The 22094-nt window shown below is 38.7% G+C and overlaps 1 protein-coding gene across 2 annotated transcripts in view; it reads right to left on the bottom strand.

Moving 5' to 3' along the window:
• Window positions 1–22094, bottom strand: part of LOC136875075 (ubiquitin carboxyl-terminal hydrolase 3) — a 204683-nt gene that overhangs the window by 120804 nt on the left and 61785 nt on the right. Inside the window, exons 2-4 of one of the 2 annotated variants that reach the window (XM_067148811.2) lie at window positions 12415–12562; window positions 1276–1488; window positions 1023–1181 (exon numbers count right to left, since the gene is read on the bottom strand). In XM_067148811.2, coding sequence (XP_067004912.2) covers window positions 1023–1181; window positions 1276–1488; window positions 12415–12562 — 520 coding nt within the window. Of the gene's footprint in view, window positions 1–1022; window positions 1182–1275; window positions 1489–10531; window positions 10640–12414; window positions 12563–22094 lie in introns of those variants that run through there. The other variant, XM_067148815.2, reaches the window with a different exon arrangement.

Raw genomic sequence — 22094 nt, 5'->3', positions numbered from 1 at the left:
ACTAACTCATTACCTAATTCATGCACAATTATACACTTCCATATCAAATTACACCCTTGGTATTCAAATTTATTTCAGAAAATGGAAGTTTACTTGGATGATAAAATACTCACGCTGGTAATCTTCAGCGACACACTGAAATTCATTAGGGATGCTGGTTGACAGATACAGTTAAATGCTGTTACATTGTATTAATTGTTCACATTACCAATGTATATTTCCACTCCATGTTTCATAGCCAAATATAACTGACAGTTCACCATTGAGTTTTGTATTACTATATTTCGGATATGCTAGCATATTCAAAGTTGGCCAACACTAAAGATCAGAATGTAAATAATACCAACATTTTATTATGTACTAAACCAATTTAATAATGTTATTTGCTTTACGTCCCACTAACTACTTTTACGGTTTTTGGAGACACCGAGGTGCCTGAATTTTGTCCCACAGGAGTTCTTTTATATGCCAGTAAATCTACCGACACGAGGCTGACGTATTGATTGGGTGGCTCTAACAGCACACCACAGTTGAAATATGTACTGTTTTACTTTTTTGCCAGCGAGTGTAATTGTGAAACTACAACAAAGCTGAACTATAGCAGGAGTCTATAACAGCACTGGTCGGGGTTTGAACCATAGCCACCTTGACGAGATGTTAGTGATGTCTCTCGGCTATCATAGTCCCTAAACACAATGAAAGGCTACTGAAAGGCACAGAAGGTAGAAACAAGAAACATAAAAATTCAAAAAGACAAGGACAAACACCACGATACTGCCATTTTAATGGATGGGTTCTATTCACATCATCTCCAATCATCCTCTATTTTTCTCAGCCCCCTGCAAGCTTGTTTCTACCTCCAGCTTCCTCCAGAGGATGGACTTCAAAATATATTGAGGAGACCACTCTCAAGAGGTTTTCACTCTTGAAATGGGAGTGTGGGACAGGGAAAATTTTGGAAAAGGAAAAACCTAAAACACATACTTTTGAAACATCGATATAACACAAATCAAATTTCTAACCTTAATGATTGAAGCACTGCATTCATAAAACAAGTATTTCCTAGATTCCGCAATCCCACAACCTTCTTTTCCTTTGCTTTATTAGCATTTTTTTGTTTTTCTACATGCTGTCTCTTGAACTGATGATTCTCTTCATTGTTCACGTCCACACCATGTGATCTGCATAATCAAAGAAAAAAGGAATACTATACAAATATCTTTCAACATTAAAGTTTCTCCATATAACGTATTTTTTAAAAATAACAAAAACTACCTCTTTCGCGATCGGGGTCGTAGAGTTCTCACGTTTTCTTGAATTTCTTTTGTGGAAAGTGGTATTGATTTCCAAGCTGTTTGGCTATCACTGGAAGAGGAATGAAAGCTTTCTTCTGTACTCAGATTCTCATCTTTACCATACAAACGTTGACGTATTTGTTCTAAAAGTCCTGCCTGAGTATCATTTATGACATACTCATCACACGAGTAACTGAAAAAGGAAAACAATGTAGTTCATTGTGAGAAACATAAGTAAAGAAATACAATAACATTGATTGAACAACATGGAAGTGAACACAAGAATCTGTAACTACAGGCATGATTTATCACATTAATTTATGTATGATTTTACAAAAAACAACTTTTTACATTTCACCAAATTGCTTGAATTTTGCTTTAATAATTGTTTAATATTACTAACAGAAAGTGCCATTAGAGTTGTTTGTGAATTATTTATGTGGAACGTAGATATCGTGCAAGTCTCAGTCGAATTGCCGGTTATTCCCTGTGCCATGTCTGGGCAAGTGGATGATGCAATAGTCGCTTGACCCACATAGCTCACCCAGTAATTGATCGGTTTAGTGCATTCATGTTGAAAAGCATATTTTTGTGTGTTGTAGATTTTTAATTTGTAACTGTTAGGTTCTTCAGCCTGCCAAAACTAATTTTAAATAAATGTATAAACTAAGTTTATCTGAAAAAGAAAATATATGGTAACAAAATTTATACCTGAAAATATAAACCAAATTAATTAGAATTAATTTGAATTATTTGAATCTTTTGGCTGAATAATATGTAATATCTGCATGAGATTACTTATAGAAAAACAGTGGGAATATGGAAAAGATCTGATGATGGTATTCCTTGATCTAGAGAAGGCATACAATAGTGTTAATAGAGAAAAGGTGTGGGAAACCCTGGAAAGAAAAGGATGTGGGAGGCAATCAAGGGAACTAATGCAAGCAATGTATAAGAATTGTTCCAGTTGTGTCCAGACTACAGTGGGGAGAATAGAGTGGTTTAGAACCCAAACTGGACTAATACAGGGAAGTGTATTGTATCCACTTATGTTTATAATGGTTTTGGACGAAATACTAAAGGAAACAAAGGCAAGATGTGGAGGGGGATATGAAAATATTGTTGTGTGCAGATGACCTAGTGATCTGGGGAGTCAACACTACAGTAGTGCAAATTCAACTAGAGGCTTTAAATAACAATATTGAGAAATATGGTATGAAAATCAGTGTGTAAGAGAAGAGCAAAACAGCAATTTTGACAAGGGGAGAAGAAGGAAAAGGAATCGCTAGTATCAGGGGACAAAACCTTGCGGTTGTTGAATACTTCAAATATTTGGGAAGTGAAATAATGCAAGATGCAAGGTTATTATTATTATTATTATTATTATTATTATTATTATTATTATTATTATTATTTATTTTCCACTAATTGTAGTTACAATTTAGGGATGATGAATGGAGAAAGGGCATAGCCCCACATACACAAAAGTGCCTCCATCACCACTTAAAATTATAATATACAAATATACAATTACATTCTACATGGTGTTCTTATATACAGTTACCGTATTTACATACGCATATTTACATAATACTCACAAGACCTAGTCATTCGACACACACACACACACACACACACACACACACACACACACACACACACACACACACACACACACACACACACACACACACACACACACACACACACACACACACACACACACACACACACACACACACACACACACACACACACACACACACACACACACACACACACACACACACACACACAGTCTCTCTCTCTCTAGAAACCCCACATATATTTTAGCTAGGACGGCTCACTCATACCCATTTACCGTCTCAATCACTCGGGACCCCATAACTTTCATCCATCCTCCCACTCATACTGAACATTCTCACAGTAGATAAATTATGTTTTGTACAGAGGGTTTCGTTATATATACATCCTTCTTACGTCTTTACAAAATTTTTCTGCAGGTAGTTCTTTTATCTGCGGTGGGAGTTCATTCCACAACCGAGCAGAACGACTAAAGAAGCCACTTTGATATGATGCTGTTCTTGCAAATGGAGGGAAAAGGGACACACCTCGACCTCTTTGAGCGGAACGATAGTTCAGCTGTAAGCGGTTGAAAGGGTTTATATGAATGTTACCTGCGAGGGATTTTCTCAGGAAAGTAATATCTATTTGTTTACAGGGGGATGTTATGGAGGGCAGTGACCTGGCTGTATTTAAATGACCGTGTTGAGTAATTAGTCGTTCTGCTCGGCGTTGAACTCTCTAGTTTCGTCATGTTCTCCACTGTAGTAGGGTGCCAGGAAGGAAGCCCGTACAACAGTATTGGCCGTACTAATGACAAATAGGCTGTCTGAACGGCTTTCTTCCTGGCTCCCAGTAGAGATCTGCGGATGAATCCCAGGACACTGTATGCTTTGCACCTTATTTCCTCAACATGCTTATTCCATTTTAAATTGCTGCAGATGTGAATGCCAAGCAATTTTATTGAGGTACAAGGCATCAGGTTTTTACCACACCGTGAAATTTCGTGTTGTAACTGTGATCTTGCTCTAGTAAAGCAGATATATTTACATTTCTGTACATTTATACACATTCTATTTATTTTGCACCACAGAACCACGTTATCGAGATCTGACTGTAACTTATTTACGTCGTTCTCATTGCGAATGGCTCTGTAAATGATGGTGTCATCAGCGTACTGTGCCATAGAAGACGATACACAACCTGGCAGATCCAGCGTAAATATTGTGTATAGCAGCGGCCCTATCACACTATCTTGAATCACACCCGAGGTGACTGAGGTTTGTTTTGACCTGGCCCCACTGAACACAACGCTCTGCGTCCGACCTACCAGGAATGATCGAAACCATGCCTGCAGGTTGCCTTGAATGCCATACTTGTTAAGTTTTAACAACAGTCGTTGATGAGGTACCTGATCAAAGGCCTTACTCCAGTCGAGAGTTACGCAGTCCACTTGGGATATATTAGACTGGTCCAGGGAATGTTGCCACTCATCAATTACTGTTGTTAAAAGTGTAGTACAGGATTTTCCAGGGAGGAATCCATGTTGGTTGTTATTCAACAGGTTTCTCTCATTCAGAGAATCCAGCACATGTTTAACAATTAGGCGTTCCATGCATTTACATAAGCCAGATGTAATAGAGACTGGGCGATAGTTGTCTACATTTTCCCTGTCACCATCTTTGAACACGGGAACGACATTTGCTTTCTTCCATTCTTCTGGAACAGTCCCACTGTTCATTGAAATGTTAAATATTGCACAGAGAGAAGGTGCTAATGCTTCTGCACATCGATGGAGAATTCTGGCCGGCACGTTGTCTGGGCCGTTCGCAGCATGAGGTCTAGTTCTCCGAAGACTTGTTACGACCTCGTTAGCAGTGAAGTACAAGCTAGTTAAGGGCAGAAAGGGAGGGGTTGACCTTGGAGTGAACATGTCTTCATCCTTGTCAGCAGTGGAGAAGTTATTTTTAAATTTACTATTGAATGTGTCTGCTATTTCTTGGGGAGAGGAAACTGATAGTCCGTTGTACTTGAAGACGGATGGAGCACTTTTGCCACTTTTGTTCTAATGAAAGCCCATAGCTCTTTACTATTGGAACTAAGGCTGCGGATATATGAACTGTAGGCATCACGGATTAATGATTTGAGTTTGTTCCTAGCCAGTCTGTACTTCTCCCACCTACTGTCACTTGGGTTTTCCTTCCATTTCCTGTATAAACAATTTCTCTTTCGAATACCTGATGTTATCTCTTTATTGATCCATGGCGTTTTTCGCTTATTAGAGATAGAAACTTTCGGTACAACTTGATCGACACATTCAAAAAATACTTTTTTCCAGTTTTCCCAGATCTCGTTGATATTTATATCGCCGGTGAAGGACGCGAGGGGAATAGGAAGACTTTTTGATAGAAGAGAGGAAAGATCGTTCCAGTTGGTGCGGGAAAAATTGTATATTGTTCTGGAGTGGAGTTTTGGGGAGGGTTTTCTGTAGCTCAAAGTTGTAATTATGGCTTGGTGATCACAAAATCCAGGTATTACGTCCAGAAACTGGACGGATGATGGAGAGTTAGTAAGGAACAGGTCTAGTGTGGAGCGGGAATTTTGAGTAATACGAGTCGCTTCGAACACTAACTGATGGAGGAAAATGTCGTAGAAGGTGGAGGTTGGATAAGGAGTTCGGCAGAATGGTACAAGCGGGAAATAAATTCTACCAGAATGTAAGGAATCTGGTGTGGAACAGAGAAGTTCCTATGAAATGTAAAGAAATAATGTACAAGATGTATTCGATGGTGGCGGCTGCAACTCTTATCCGAGTAAACATATTCTTCAGCAGTTTACATTTTCACACTCACAATGCTTTATGAATGTGTTTCATATGACTTAGTACCACAATCTTGAAAAGAAACATACGTTCACACAGATCACATGGAATGGCTGCAGGAGGGCGGGTCTGAACCTGACGGAGCTTCCATGCTTGTCGCTTATCCTCTTCACTGTTGATAAACTTAACCATCATAGGTATTATGTTTGACCCTGTATTGACTTGTTTGAATCTATTACAGAACTATTTAAAATAGTTTTACTTGAGTCCGCCTTGTCAATACACCTTATAATGTTAGAAAACTATTTATTTTACCATACATGTTTTGAGAAAATCATCCATTCCCTCCATGAAGTCTTGTGCCGGAGCACAGTTCACCATACAGGAGCTGATGAGGAAGCGTGGTTTCACTCATGCGACTGAAGTGCCCTATCCATCTGAGACGATGCCCAATGATGGTAGCCTCAATGCTTAAAGTATGTGTTTTCTCAAGAACTGCAAGGTTGGTGACATGGTCCTCCCATTTGATGTTCAAGATTGATCTAAGTTTTTTGCAGATGCAAGCAACATCCATGGATGGCTCTCCCACCAACATTTAATGAATTCAATGCTGCTCTCAGTAAACTGAAACCTAGCACGGCTCCTGGCCCAGATGACATCCCTCTGGAATTGATTTAAAGCGGAGGCCTACCTCTAAAGACCAGACTTCATACACTTATCCTCTTAATATGGGAACCCTGTGAAATACCTGGTGACCTTAAAAATGCCACTATCGTTACTTATTCAGAAAGATGATCATAGTGTTCGTGGCAACTATCGGGGTATATCACTGTTATCTACAGCAGGTAAAATTCTTGCTGGAATTTTGCTCAATCACCTGCAGATTATTTCCACGAGGATCCTACCCAAGTCGCAGTGCACTTTTTAACCATCCAGAGGCACAACAAATATGATCTTCTGTGCAAGGCAAATCCAGGAAAAATGCAGAGCACAACAGACTCCTTTATACCTAGTGTTTTATGACCTGGAAAAGGCTTTAGACTCAGTCCCGAAACCAGCTATGTGGACAGTACTGAAACACTTCAGCTGTCTACAGCATTTTGTAGATCATAATAACACGTCTGGGCAAATCATTCATCAAAATAATATCTCTGATCCATTTCCAATCACTCATGGATTGAAACAGGGATGAGTGCTTGCTCCAACACTCTTCGCTCTTTCTATCAGTCATGCTATATGGAACATCTACAGACAACCAAGGTGTAAAAGGTTAGGTATTGCTTCGATGGGGGACTGTTCAATCTGGCTAGACTTCGCTCCCAAAAGCTTACTAAGATTTGCACAGTTATGGAATTGCAATATGCAGATGACACTGCCGCACCTGCTCACAGACACCTGATTAGCTACAACAGTCCATCAGTTGTTTCGAGAGTGCTTGCGATCGTTTTGGTCTCTCCATTAATGTACAGGAAACCAAAGTACTCTCACAGCCTGCACCTGGGTCAAACCTCCCAGCTTTCAATATCTCCACTGCGGATATTCCACTGGAACAGGTCAACTGCTTAACTGCTCACAAGATGTCGATAGGAGAATTGGTGCTGCCCACTCAGCATTTGGATGTTTATCCCATCATGTCTTCATGAATAAGAACCTTACAATGCATACCAAGATCATGGTTTAGCATGCTGCTATCATATCAACACTGCTTCAGGGTTATGAAACTTGGACACTATACAAGATGTACTATACCCCTATATTAACGTATACATCAGAGACTTGGACAACAACAGCAAGAAATGAAAGTAAAATCAGGCCAGTGAGATGAAGTTCCTGAGGAGTATGGTATAGAAGACAAGGGGAGAGAGAGTAAGAAATGTTGAGGTCAGAAAAGAGTTAGGGGTAGAAAAACTGACTGATAAGTGGAGAAGAATAAATTGAGATGGTTTGGATATGTTATGAGGATGCAGGAGGAAAGGGCACCAAAACAAATATTGGAGGCTAAGATAGAAGGAAAAAGGGCAAGAGGGCCTAGAGCAAGATGGATGGTCTCTGTCAAGAACACCTGGACTGGAATACAATTACTGAAGAGGAGTGGTGGAAGGAGAGAAGTGGAAGTGGAGAAGTGCCTTCAATACCCATACTTGGCAGGAGCTGGACAGCGGGGAATGGAATTGATGATGATCTGCAGCCGTCTCTTACATTTTGACTCAGTTAATTTGTAACCACTAGCTTCTTCAGTCTGCCGAAACTGATTTGTTCAATTTATTGAAAAATTCATCTGTGCACGAAGATGACCAGGAACAACAAGCGGAACAGCAAGGATGCGAGCGGTGGTGCCAACCTTGTGGAAGAGACTCAAGAAGATTATGAAGGAGACTCTCAACTCGTTAAGTTGCTGGACAAAATTACAGAGACGATATCGGAGCCAGAGACCACTCTAGTAGTAAAGGAACTGGAGAAGTCTCTCAACGCTGTCTTTGTAACGGACTTACATCAATGATGTACTCCAATGATGGGATGAAGAAATCCAGGCACTTACGAAAGAATTTGAAGCGAGAAGTGACTCTCTTGAACAATAGAGTACGAGCAACAACCTTCGAATCACTGGGTGCAGGATAGGGAAAAGGAAGTGTGCAATGCTGCAATGCTTGAACAGCTTCTAGTGAGTGATTAAGACTGTGAGTGATTAAGACTGTGATGTTTCTGATAAGGACCCAGCCTATCAAACAGAGGAAAATGGAAATGAATACTACACTATTAATATCCAAAATGAGGTGAGAAGATTTTATAACCTCATTTTTCCCGCTTGCAAGTATATGTTGGTATCTACTGCAGTTAACATGTTGTACATGCACTGGGGTATCTACTGTAGATACTATGTTATTCTTGCACAGTGTGACCATATTACATTCCGAAAAAGGAGGATAGATTGCATAGAATTTTGTGCAGGTTTGAAATTAAGGTTTTTATTGTGAAAATATATACAGTATTTTAAAGGACGCTAGAGGAGAAAGATGTGGGAGAAAAAAGAAATTGGTTTGAATCAGCAACAAAAAAGTTGAGAAGATCGCAACAAAGGTTCACCTTACCTGCAAAAACGAGGAAAGAAGCAAGAGATGAAATGTCGTCAAACAGATCCTGGCTGTAACTGCAAGAAAGCATGCCTTCAGATATTCAGTGAAGACAGCAGATGGGACATTTTTCTGAACTTTCTGCACATGGGAAATTATGATTTTCAGATGTACTCTTCCATTTTTACGCAAGAGACCGTATCTCATAGAAGCAAGCAAATAGTAGTTCTGATATGTGTATATAACAACCATGTATAACATGGTATCTACCATTTTCAGTATTTTATACTGGTTGATATCGGTGTTTTACAAAGAGTAAAAAAAATCTTTGTGTATGATATTACTAGCATTGCCTTATACAAAGTTCAATTAAATATCAAGACAAATATTAAATTGCTGACTGTTCTAAATATGTAGCTATATTTTTGTAAATGTTTGCCTTCCCGGCAACTCCAAAGCACTAAAATGTCAGTTACCATGTTTTACACCTGAACCCCTCATGTAAGAAATTCTGTATTGAGTCATCTAATGTTAGTAAGAACTGTAAGGTTTCTTTGAGGCAATCACGAGCATGTGCTATGTCGTCTAAGTCGGTTGTATTAGTAGCTTCCTTTATTTTTGTAAAACGAGTCACAGTATTCCGTAAAGTGGTACGTTTCCCTTTAAGTTTCTTGAATTCTTCATTGTCCGTCATTATGAAGGTCTAGCAGGTAGCGGTCAGCTGGAAAGATTTATGGACCCTCCAAAGTCGGTCAGCAGGCAGGGCTGTGGGATGAGGGAACCTCAGGGTGACAATATGTACGATGGCAAATAGATGACGCTAAGGTAAACACAGTTGTATAAACTACAAGTACCAGATGTCAGCACCAGTCACGTACTCATGAGTGGAATATCCTCTGATTGATCCAAACAGCAAAATGGCTACTCTTTGTAAAGTAGGATTGCTTTCTATCATGCAAACATGCAAAGAAATAAATTTCCTAATTTATTAAGTTTATAGCAGTGGTGTATGTATGGGGCAACGCATCCGCCTGTCACCCAGCGGCCCCAGGTTCGATTCCCGGCCAGGTCAGGGTTTTTTAATTGTAATGATTAATATCCCTGCCCTGAGTGTTTGTGACGTCCTTAATCTTCCTTTCCTCACACACAACATTCCACACTACCGCCATTCCAATTACACGCAGGTTCATAAAATATGGTGCCAGTAGGGGCAAAAGATCCACATGGGTCGACGCCCCGAACAAATAGCATTTTTTTTAAGTTTATAGCCTGTGCAATTACGGTTTATAATTTCATTAAACAATGAAAAGCATCGGTATATCAATCTCCAAGTCAAAATCAAGTAATTGGACCATGTACTCATCCTAGGAAAGTGCGTTGCGTATGATATGGTCTAGCGTGGATTTCAGTCCTTCATTCTCGTACTCACCTGGATTCACACTGCAAATAGTGTGAAGCTCTTCGTTTATTACATGTCTACCTAACTCTTCCGACAAGGTTCATTTGTATCCTGGGTTTTCGGTACCAAATGTGGAGGCATTAAACTACATCACCACTCATAACACTACAACACAGACTCCATCTTGTATTTAACCCACAGAATACACACATACACCAAATTAAAATACCAATATTCAGTCCAGCGTACAGAGCACTGAAGACTCATCATTCCATGATAAAGTCATAGCAATCCCGAAACAAAGCTAAGATCAAAATGACCCTAAAAGTTACAGGCCAATTTCTCTTTTGTGCCATCTTTACAAGGTCATGGAAAGACTTACCTTACACAGACTTCTGATTTCACACCAAGAAGGCAGCACATCACAGGAGCTGTGTGCACAGACCTCTCGGCAGCTTACTATACTGTTAATCACAGTCTTCTCCTGGAAAAGGTCTATAATATCACGAAGGACTACCAGCTTATCTGTGTCATCTGAAATCTGCTTCAAAACCGGAGTTTCTTTGTTGAGTTCCAGGGACAGAGAAGCAGATGGAGAAGATAAAGGAAAAGGCTGCCCCAAAGGAGTGTGCTTGCACCATCCAACAATCAGCCATCACCAAATGGAACAGAAAAGTTTGCCTATGCCAATGATCGAGTCATAACTGTTCAAGGGGATGATTTCAAGTTTGTAGAACAGCAGCTGTTTGAAGCTCTTGAAACACTCACTGCCTATTACAGGAGGAACCAATTAAAACCTAATCCATAAGACACAGACTTATGCTTTTCATCTCAAGAACAGACAGGCTTTTTGTACTTTGAAAGTCAATTGGAGAGGCATTCCAATAGAACACTGCAGTACCCCCAAATATTACGGAGTTACTCTTGACTGTACTCTGACATTCCAAAAACACTACTCGAACATCAAGTAGAGAGTGGCTGCTAGAAATAACATTGTATAGACATTGACTGGAACGGCTTGGAGTGCACATCCAGATATAGTGAAGATATCTGCCCTTGCACTGTGCTATTCTGTAGCTGAGTACGCTTGCCTAGCATGGCATAAATCCTGCCATGCCAAAACCATTAATGTGGTACTCAACGAGACATGATAAATTATCACTGGTTGTCCGCATCCTACACCTCTGGAAAAGCTCCAATGTCTTGGCGGTATAACATCTCCCGACATCCATCCACAAATAGCTGCCAGGAAAGAAAAGAATAAGGCAATGACATCTCAGACCCATACTTTGTTTAGTTATCAGCCAACTTGCCAAAGTCATCGATCAAAAAGAAGCTTCTTGAGATCTACTGAGGCACTTCCAGGTACATCACAGCAAGCAAGAACTAAAGAGAAGTAGGCAAGAACCCAGTATCTAAATGAATAGATAATAACAAATGAACATTTCCCTCCTGCTCACGCAGCAAATTGGGTGACTTGGAAGTCACTTGACAGACTGCGCTCAGGTGTCATGAGATGCAGGTGAAGTGGGAATTCAATGTAGATTCCAGTTTGTGTGAGTGTGGAGAAGATCAGACCACAGTACACTTATTGCAATGTGGTACATGCTCAGCTCATAGCACAGCGGAAGACCTACTCACTGTGACACCAAATGCTCTTGAAGTGGCCAGCTTCTAGTCCTCTACAGTCTAATCCTGCGACCACACACACAGTATAGTTTGTGTGTGTCTTTCCTTATTTCGAATTATTTTTTGCATATATGCATTATTATCTCTTTAATGTAACGATTCTCACTTCTGACATGATAAATAAATACACTTTCATCATTTTGAACAATCAAAAAATACTATTCCTCAAGACAAACCAACCATGAATGTAACTGAACAATAAAATGGATGAAACCAAGATGATGATGATGATGATGATGGATTATTATTATTATTATTATTATTATTATTATTATTATTATTATTATTATTATTATTATTATTATTATTATTATTATTAAAGTACAAGAAATGAAATGATCAAAATATAAAGAATAAATTACACTTTTGGGCTGTAAAGAGGCTTCCAGAAATGCCTTATAACTTGTCATGGGGTCTAATGGCCCTGAATGAGAGAAAAAAATTACTGACAAAGGAAAATGAACATAGATATTGTAAAAAGAAGACAAGATGAACAAGCATATCTTCCCAGATCCTTCACTTTGTGCCATTTTTAAGAAATGAGCAAATGAATCAAAAAAGTTTAAGGGGCCTTACCAGAACACAGCTTGTGTTTCACAATCCATACACACTGTGTGATCAGTAAGCTCTTCAGAATGATCCTTGGCATGACCATTTACATATCGACCACAATGAATGGCACCGCAATGGAGGCACAACCACGGACTTTCTGTTGTGGAACAAACTGCAAAAGAAGTAACTATTTAACATATTAGAAACAAAAAGAAATTAGCAATACATATAAAAGATTGTCCAACAGTAGCACTATTATCAAATTACAATGTGTTTATACATTGATTATGATATAGAAATTACATATAAATATATGTTACTTGACAATGGCAACTTAATATGGGAACTTGGCAGGTTTTGCTGTAAATGTATCAAAAATGTAAAACTATCAGAATCCACACTCCCAAACTTTAATTCATCACCAGAAGTTGTCTTGTAATGGATAATAACATTATACTTATATTTATGAGACTTTCTTATCAGTAAATTTGTCCAGCATAAGACATGTAAAAAAAATTGCTAAACGTAATGAAATTCAAGTACAAACAAAAGCAAAATATTATGATGTCCATAAACAGTTAAGCATCCAGAAGGAAAAGTGTGCCTGTAACACCCTTTGGTTACAGTATGAAATGAACCAATGTTCTGAGTATTAATGACACAAGGCCAACAGGGGGAACTAATTTCACCACTGAGAAATTGAGTTGACAAGGCATCTCACATGCATCTACTGGATAGTAGAAAGCAAGAGGGCAGTAGCAGAGTACGAGAAGTCATCAAGTATTACAATGCCTAGAAGATTATTTCAATAACCAACATAAGCTACTTCCATAAACTGCAATGATATGATCAAAAAATTTTGGCACTACAGCCGGGCATAAAAGAGGAGAGAATTAGCAATAGTAAGATATGACCAAGAGGTATATGGGTACCCTAAAGAAACGCATAGCTTTGGTCATCATATGTCTAAACAAAGAGCACCACACCAAAAAATAGGTCAGAGGCAACTAATATCTGCCTAGTCCAGCCCCGCGGTGTAGGGGGCAACACATCTGCCTGTCACCCAGCGGTCCCCAGTTCGATTCCCGGCTGGGTCAGGGGTTTTTAATTGTAAATGATTAATATTCCTGACCTGTTTGTGTCGTCCTTAACATTCCTTACCTCACATTCAACACTCTATACTTCCTCCATTCCAATTACACGCAGGTTCATATCACAGGGGGTAAGTAGGGGCAAAAGATCTCTATAGGTTGACGCCCCGAACAAATAGCATTTAAATATATATATATATCTGCCAAGCATTTGATGACTGGTGTACACTGCAAGCCAAAAGTTTGCAGATAATCTGAAAGCTGTGTTTTATGTTTAATGTATATCCTGTTGTGAAACTTTCCTTACTTTACCAAAAGGATTTAGAATGCACAAGAACCAGTTCTGCTCAGAAACTGGCAGGAAATCTTATAGCTGATGCCGGTATGCTCCAGTAACATGACAAGGGATCAGTTGCAATATTACACACAGAACAACTATGAAGATGAGGGAGAAGGAAGAAATATAATTTACGATATGTATGGATTTTTTTTACAAAGCTTTGAAATATAGAGGTGCATGAGAAAACAAATTTTCAGAACGCCGGGAGCTGACGGCTCAAGTTTGCAGCATGAGTGTACATACTGTGTCCATGTTCTTTCTGAGGGCAGAACAAATATTGAAATATGGAATAACCCCGTATTTAGAACACAAGGGAAACATCACACTATTCAGAAATGTGCAACAAATGTGGACGACTTTGAAAAGGGTGTTTTATGCCAAATAATATTTGACTAGTAAGATAATGGATAATTTCCAATGGCTAAGAAATTGGTGCGCGTAATGAAGGAGAATATTAATTATAAGGGTTCCGTATCTTCCATGCACACACTATTGAAATCCCTTGGTTTCAAATACACGAAAACGTAGAATTGTATTTATTTTACCTTATAAAGATGACACTTAGAAATGCTACTCAGAATGTCATCCAGCAAAGATTACATTCTTTCAACGAATAAAACAGCCTCGTAAAGGCTGAGTATTGTGTTCACAAATAACTTTTGTATGACGTCTTACAGGAGATATTGTTCTATACCTGCCTCATGTTGCAATTTAAGCATGTGTGAATTTTGTTGTAAGCATGGATAATCGTAGGATTAGGCCTTCTATCACAAGCAAGCATTTCAATTTGGAGTCTGTGGCAACAGTGCTCAGCGGGAAGCACGCTACTGGACGAGCTTATGTTCATAGTTGTTCTGTTTACTATAAGTGACATTCTTGTGCTTGGTTGAGGAAGAAGACATAAAGAAGAGGTAGAATGAGTATTTTGAAATATTTCAGAATATCAAGTGGAGGTTGGGGAGAAAGAGGCAGAGGATGTGATGACACATGCACACGATTTGAGGGTCTATGAGATAAAGAGATATTCATGGGAGAAGTTGACCATACAATCAAGAAGATCTTGGATGCTGGATGCAGCTGGATGTTATAAAGTAACCAGTGACATGATCATAGCTGTATTGGACAGGAAAAGTAATCACAGCAGCTAGAAGATACAAAAAAAAATAATAAAAAAAAAAAAAAAAAAAACTGAGAAAGGGAGAGAGTACCAATATTTAAGTAAGGTGACAGGAAGATATGCTACAACCACCAATGAGTCATCATAATCCCCCATGTTGCCAAAAGTTGTGAGCAGGCTGAGGAAGAAGAGCAGCATGGTTTCTGAAGGAGCAGATCAACATTAGATTTGATATTTGCAATAAGAAAATTGGTGTGGGGGAAAAGTTGGGAGTATGATAAGGATGCAGTGATGACTTTTATTGACACTAGAAGGCATATGATAGTGTACTCAAAGGGAATGGAGAGCGCTGAGAAATAAAGGCACTGCAGAGGAGATGGTACACTTGGTCCAGGCACTGTATAAGCCGAGTAAAGAGGATTGGAAAGAGATTGGTTTTGAGAGAAGGCAGGACTGACAGGGAGATAAGGGAAAGGCTGGGGATATAACAGTTCCAAAACAGAATAGTGACCAGTAGACTGGTGTGGTTTGGTCATACTGGCAGGATGGAAATAATATGAACCTCTAGAACAATGATGAACTGGAAAGTACCTAGAACAAGGCTGACAGAGAAACCAAAGAAGAGGTGAATAACCAAAGTAGAGGAAGCAGTGGAGAGTAGAGGAATGAAGTGGCCCAAAGTGTTCAAAGGAGAATGGCATAAGAAGAGGCAGAAGTAGTCCATTATCCCACCTGGTAGGGAGTTGGATAAAGGGTGCAGAAGATGATGATTTACAAAGTCATTCTTCTTCTTTGAGTGCCAAATCATTATTAGATGTTACTGGTCCACGTGGCAAATTATCTTTTGTTGATTGTACTTTGAAATCTCCAGATTTTTCAGTCAGGTCATTCAAGGTCTTCTGTGCCCATGACTGCTAGCTGCTGCTGCTGCTTCTTCTTCTCCTCCTCCTCCTCCTCCTCCTCCTCCTCCTCCTCCTCCTCCTCCTCCTCCTCCTCCTCCTCCTCCTCCTTCTTCTTCTTCTTCTTCTTCTTCTTCTTCTTCTTCTTCTTCTTCTTCTTCTTCTTCTTCTTCTTCTTCTTCTTCTTCTTCTTCTTCTTCTTCTTCTTCTTCTTCTTCTTCTTCTTCTTCTTCTTCTTCTTCTTCTTCTTCTTCTTCTTCTTCTTCTTCTTCTTCTTCTTCTTCTTCTTCTTCTTCTTCTTCTTCTTCTTTATTCATGAGGTCTCTTTAAAAGTTCCTTTTTACTGTTGACCTCGAAGATCTTTTGCTAGCATGTATTTTCCTTCATCCCCATCTAGTTATACCTGCTCCCTTCAAAACGTTGCAGGTCCTCCTTATTGGATCTTCTCGGATGTTTCTTCTCTCTTTGCCACGTAATCCCAGTGTGGAGATCCTAATTCTTCCCAGCGCCTCACATCCAAAGAGTATGTGTTCAGCTGATTCTTCCGCATCGTTGCGTTTCCTACATACATTGTCTCTTATTACTCCAAATCTATGTAGGTGCTTTTTAAGATGGCAGTGTCCAGTCAGCAGTCCTGCTACCCATCTTATATTTTCTCAGCTGAATTCCAGCAGTTCCTTAGTATGCTTCTTGTTTGGACTCTTTATTAGTACTTTTGTAAGCCTACATCCTGGAGCACTTTTTCAGTTTTCCATTTGTTTCTTTTGTACCCATTTACCTATGTAGAGGCAGGTTTGTCTATAAGATATCCTGTATACTGGTTCTGGGCGCACAAAAGGCGTTTCTGACCCTTTTCTTGCCAGTTTATCTGCTTTTGCATTACCTCCTATGCCTGCATGCCCAGGTACCCATATTATTTTGACAACATTGTACTCTGAGAGCTTCAGGAGAAGTGTATGACAATACCAAACAATTTTAGATGTAACCCGGACAGCTTCAAGTGCCTTAATGACTGCTTGGCTATCTGTAAATATGAAAATGTTCTTATCTCTGTAGTTCATTTTCAGGCTATCACTTCAACTTGGAAAACTGTAGTGTGTCTGCCTAGGCTCATTTGGATTGATCTCTCAGGTCTTTCCCAGTTGATCCCTCCTCCTGTTCCCTTCTCAGTCCTTGAGCCATCTGTCCACCACACAATATCTTCCCCATCAGTTTTCTATCTGTTAATGTCCCAGTCTTCCTCTATAGTTATCTGGGTCTCAAATGGTTTCTCAAAGATATATTTTGAAGTCATATAATCAGCTGGCATGTGTAAAACTTCCCCTGTTATTACTCTGTTAATTTTACAGAGACCAAGATTGGCCCTTTGAGCCTTCCAGCATCTATTTTGCTCCAATCGATATGAGCTCATTCTAGCCTGTCCCTCTATAAAGTTGCTTAATGGAAGGAGACCTAATAGTGTGTTCAAGGCTTCTGTAGGCATAGTTTTCATTGCCCCAGTTATGGCTATGCACGCCATTCTCTGAAGGCTATATAGTTTGCTACCGACTTTTCCTTGACTGACTTTCATCCACCAAATGATTGCTGCATAGGTCATCAGTGGTCTAATAATCACTGTAAAAATCAAAATTACTATTGCCGGCTTTAGACACCATGTCGTCCCGACTCCCCTCTTGCATGCATATAATATGTTCTTAGCTCAGGTTATGTTTCTATATGTGGATTCCAGGTTAACTTTTTGTCTAATATTACACCCAAGTGTAACACCTGATGACTGCTAGCTACTTTCCTTTTAACTGAGGGAGTCCAAACCTCTCTGGATGTCTCACTGTGTGTCCCAGAAATTCTATTTTTCTTTTCTTAACAGTTTTAATGATTTCATCCTTCCTGAATCCCCATAATACGTCACGATTTGTTATGGGGTCTGTCCAGGAAATCCTTAATGTGTGTCTATAGACCCACATCTCATTAGAGGCTACTCATTATTTTATTTTTTTTTTTAGTGGTTCAGTCAGCGTCCATGTTTCTACACCATATAGCAAGATCATGAAGATGTAGCACTTTACCCATCGAAACTTCATCTGGATGTTCAAATAGTGACTTTTTAGTATAGAAGTAATCTTGACAAAGGCTTTCCATGCCTGTTCAATTCAGCATTTGATTTCAATTACTTGGTCCCAATCTGAATTCACTTCTTCACTCTCTCAATTTTTGTTCCATTTATAAATAGTTTTCCAGATATGTTTTGCAGTTTACTAATAACCATAAATATTGTCTTTTTCACATTGATTTTTAAACCATCCAGTGCCCTTATTTCTGATATCTTATCCATTAGTTGGCAAAGACCTTCCAGGTAATCAGCAAGTAAAACTGCATACTTGATATTATTGAGACGCTCACCATTAATAACAACTCCCTAGTCCAAATTTATCAAGGCCTCACAAGATAAACTCTTAATATAAATTGAAGCGTACTGGAGACAAAATGCACCCTTGTTGGACACCCGACTGGATGACAATCTTTGCTGAGTTGACTCCTTCAATTCTTATATCAGCTGTTTGATTCCAGAATAAATTATTAATAATATGTCCTTATCATTAATTCCAGTTTCTACAACGATGCGTATCTATTTTGAGTGTTGTACAGTGTCAAAGGCCTTCTCATAATTTACAAAGCAAACAAATATATTGCAATGTGTACCCCAACATCCTACATTAAACAATCACTTGTGGTACCAAGAGCATTCCTAAAGCCAAACTGGGTAGTACACAGTGCCTTATTTAAAATTTATCTTTGACTATGTCATAAATAATAGTGTAATACCAAAGGAATGGAAGGAATCTGTAATAATACCAATTTATAAAGGAAAGGGTGATGAAAGGAAACCTGAGAACTAAAGAGCAGTCAGCCTGACCAGTGGAGTTTGTAAAATACCGGAGAGTTTAATAGCAAAGTACATCAGAGGGGTATGTGAAGGTAAAAATTGGTTCATGAGAAGCCAGTATGGATTAACAAAGAAATTTTCTTGTGAAGCACAACTGGTGGGATTTCAGCACAACTTATCAGATCAGTTGGATTCAGGAGGCCAGTTGGATTGCATAGCCATAGACCTTTCCAAAGCATTTTACCGAGTGGAACATGGAATATTATTAAAGAAACTCTAGGGAATAGGATTGGACATAAGGGTTATATGTTGGATAAGAACATTTCTAAATTCAAGAGTTCAGAAAGTCAAACTAGGAAACCATGTATCACAGGAAGAGAAAGTTTGGAAGGGAATTGCACGGGGTAGTATAATCAGTAGCCTCCATAGCTCAGGCGGCAGCGCGCCATGGTTCAAATCCCGGTCACTCCATGTGAGATTTGTGCTGGACAAAGCGGAGGCGGGACAGGTTTTTCTATGGGCACTCCAGTTTTTCCTGTCATCTTTCATTCCAGCAACACTCTCCTTTAACATTTCATTTCATCTGTCAGTCATTTATCATTGCCCCAGAGGGGTGCGACAGGCTTCGGCAGCTGGCACATTTCCTATCCTCACCGCTATATGGGGGCTTCATTCATTCCATTCCTGACCCTGTCGAATGACTGAAAACAGACTGTGGATTTTCATTTTCCGTATAATCAGTCTTTTATTTTCCTTGATATATGCAAACGATTTAGGGAACAATGTAACACCAAAATGTGGCATTATACTTGAAGGGACATTTGCATAATTATCACCAACTATGACATTTTCGTATATGAGGAATTTAAAATGTATCATTTAACAATGCGCAATGAACTGCAAGACAGCTATTGGCTGTAACTGGTTAATTGATATACATTTCTTGATTGGTCAATGTGGTGTAATTTCTTCTGCTTTTATTCCGTAACGCCGCCTCCTGATCGTCAACTGTTTGAGTGCGTATATTGGCGCGCCTCTCCAAGCCCAATGAGTAGGCATAAGGACATCATCCAAGATGGATATGTGTTCACCACCTCCCAGCTTAGTCGCTATAGCTAGTCGGAACAATCTCTATCCGCCTTAAGGAAGCTGTGAAATGACTTAAGACCCTCAAGTTAATAAGTGTGATATTTTAAATTTTTGTTTGGTCTCTAAAACCTGTTTACTCTCTCAAACTGAGTGTGATGTAAATCACCATGTTTTAAACTTACTACTTCTCAGTGTTTCTACTTGGAAGGTTTGTGCATATATAGTGTGCCTAATATGGATTGTTCTTGTACTGGAACATCGGTAAGTGGTTATCTACTATTACTTTTACGAAGGTGTCCTACTGTTACTGTTCTTCGGCGTGCTCGGTGGCCTGGAATTCAAAATGTCGGACATCCTCTTTAAATTACCGACAGTGTGTGCATGGTTCCTTCTCGCGTTATGAAATAAATGACTTCAATTTTACGGTTCACTGCCTGAAATAATGTTTGAAGAAAATTTAATACGTTTCCAGCAACATTCTTTGTGATATGCATATGTGTTTTAAACTTTTAAAACAAGAATTAAACCTGTGGTCACCATAATTAGCCTATGTTGCCTGGTATTGTAATTTAAAGACTGTCCTGAGTGCAGTTCTTGTTCAAAAGCATATTATTATCATTGTTAATATTTAAATTTTCGGTTCTCAACTGAGGACTACTTAACCAATATTCTTGGTTTATTATGATTATTATTACTATTAGGTTTCTTTGTAGCTAACTCATGTATATTCTACAGAAGGTGCTATTATCTATCCTTCATTTTCTTTAACATAAAGGGTTTATTCAGTTTCTCATAATTTTTATTCTTGCTATTGCTGATGTTGCATCATCTTATAACAGTTATACTATTGTTGGGTCAAGACGATGTGTATTGATAAGATAAGATATGCGTTGCATCACCATTATGAGTTGGTCATTGTCTTTTGGACAGCGCTGTGGATTAAACACTTGAGTGGTATAGACATCAAGTCTTTAACTGATGGTGACTGACGTTTATTGTACCTCATTTTCAGTAACATTTTCTGGGTGATTTAAGGAATGTGATCTCTATGATATTTCTTTTGGTGATGTGATTTTCCAATTTTTTTAAATTTTTGGTGTGCATACGCCGTGTTTAGGCACATCGCAGACTTGTAAATTTTCAAGTTTCCTGTTTCGCTTTCTGCCATTCATAGTGTTTCGAATTTGTTTGTTGGGATGTTTCACCTTTCCTTCTGGTTAATTTTCTTTATTTTATTTTTGTGTAACCTTTAAATGGAGTTGTTGTTATTATGCACTTCAATCTTCTAGTAGAAAATTTTGTCTGCTAAAAGGGGTACAGTACCAAGTTCTCTTTTTTTAAAATCATAATTATTAAGAGCTCTCGAACTTGTATAGTCATATGACCATTGAATAAAAGGTTTTTAAAGGAACTGCAGTCCGTGGGTAGTTTTTAGAAGTATTAAACGATTTGTGATTAAGTCATTAACTACCACATTTTAAACCCTGGTAATTGGTACCAAAGATGCATTATTTAACTATTATTTTGGAAGATTCCTTCTTTCAAAAACTGTTTCAGTTAAAGAATTGATTTCTTCTTATTATTTATTTAATTTATTTAGTTTAATTTTGTTGTTTTTATTTGTGAATTTTTTTATAATATTCTTTGTTTAATAAATTTGTTTGTGGTTTAAACTATTTATTGTGTTTCACGGTATTTCACATGAATTGCTCTATCCTGTTTCCCTGGATCCACCCTCTGTTAAGGTTCTTTTGACCTTGTGTTTTGCCTAGATTCCATCGCTTTCCAGCCCTGTGACTTGTGTTTTGATAGCCTCCAGTCTCTCTTGTGGTAGTACTGGCAACCGAAACCGAGTGTTTGCGGTGTTGTGCCGTCAGCTGTTTCCTCGTCCTTGTGTTCGATAGACGGTACGTCAAAAACATAAGATGGTGTGCAGATGACATAATTGTTTATGGGGAAATAAATAACATTGAGGATTGTTCAGAATTACAAAGGGACCTTGACAGTATTCAACAATGGGTTGAAGAGAATAATATGAAGGTTAATGGAGACAAATCAACTGTTACTACATTTATAAACAGGAGCTTAAAACATATTTTTTTTATTTTTTTTATTTTCTACTATTTGTTTTACATCGCACCGACACAGATAGGTCTTATGATAATGATTGGATAGGAAAGGGGTGGGAGTGGGAAGGAAGCAGCTGTGGCCTTAATTAAGGTACAGCCCCAGCATTTTCCTGGTGTTAAAATGGGAAACCACGGAAAACCATCTTCAGGGCTGC

This window comes from Anabrus simplex, chromosome 1 (assembly GCF_040414725.1).
Source record: "Anabrus simplex isolate iqAnaSimp1 chromosome 1, ASM4041472v1, whole genome shotgun sequence".
Classification (NCBI taxonomy): Eukaryota; Metazoa; Arthropoda; class Insecta; order Orthoptera; family Tettigoniidae; genus Anabrus; species Anabrus simplex.
Note: the sequence above shows the minus strand (reverse complement) of the source record. Positions and strands in the feature narration are given on the sequence as shown.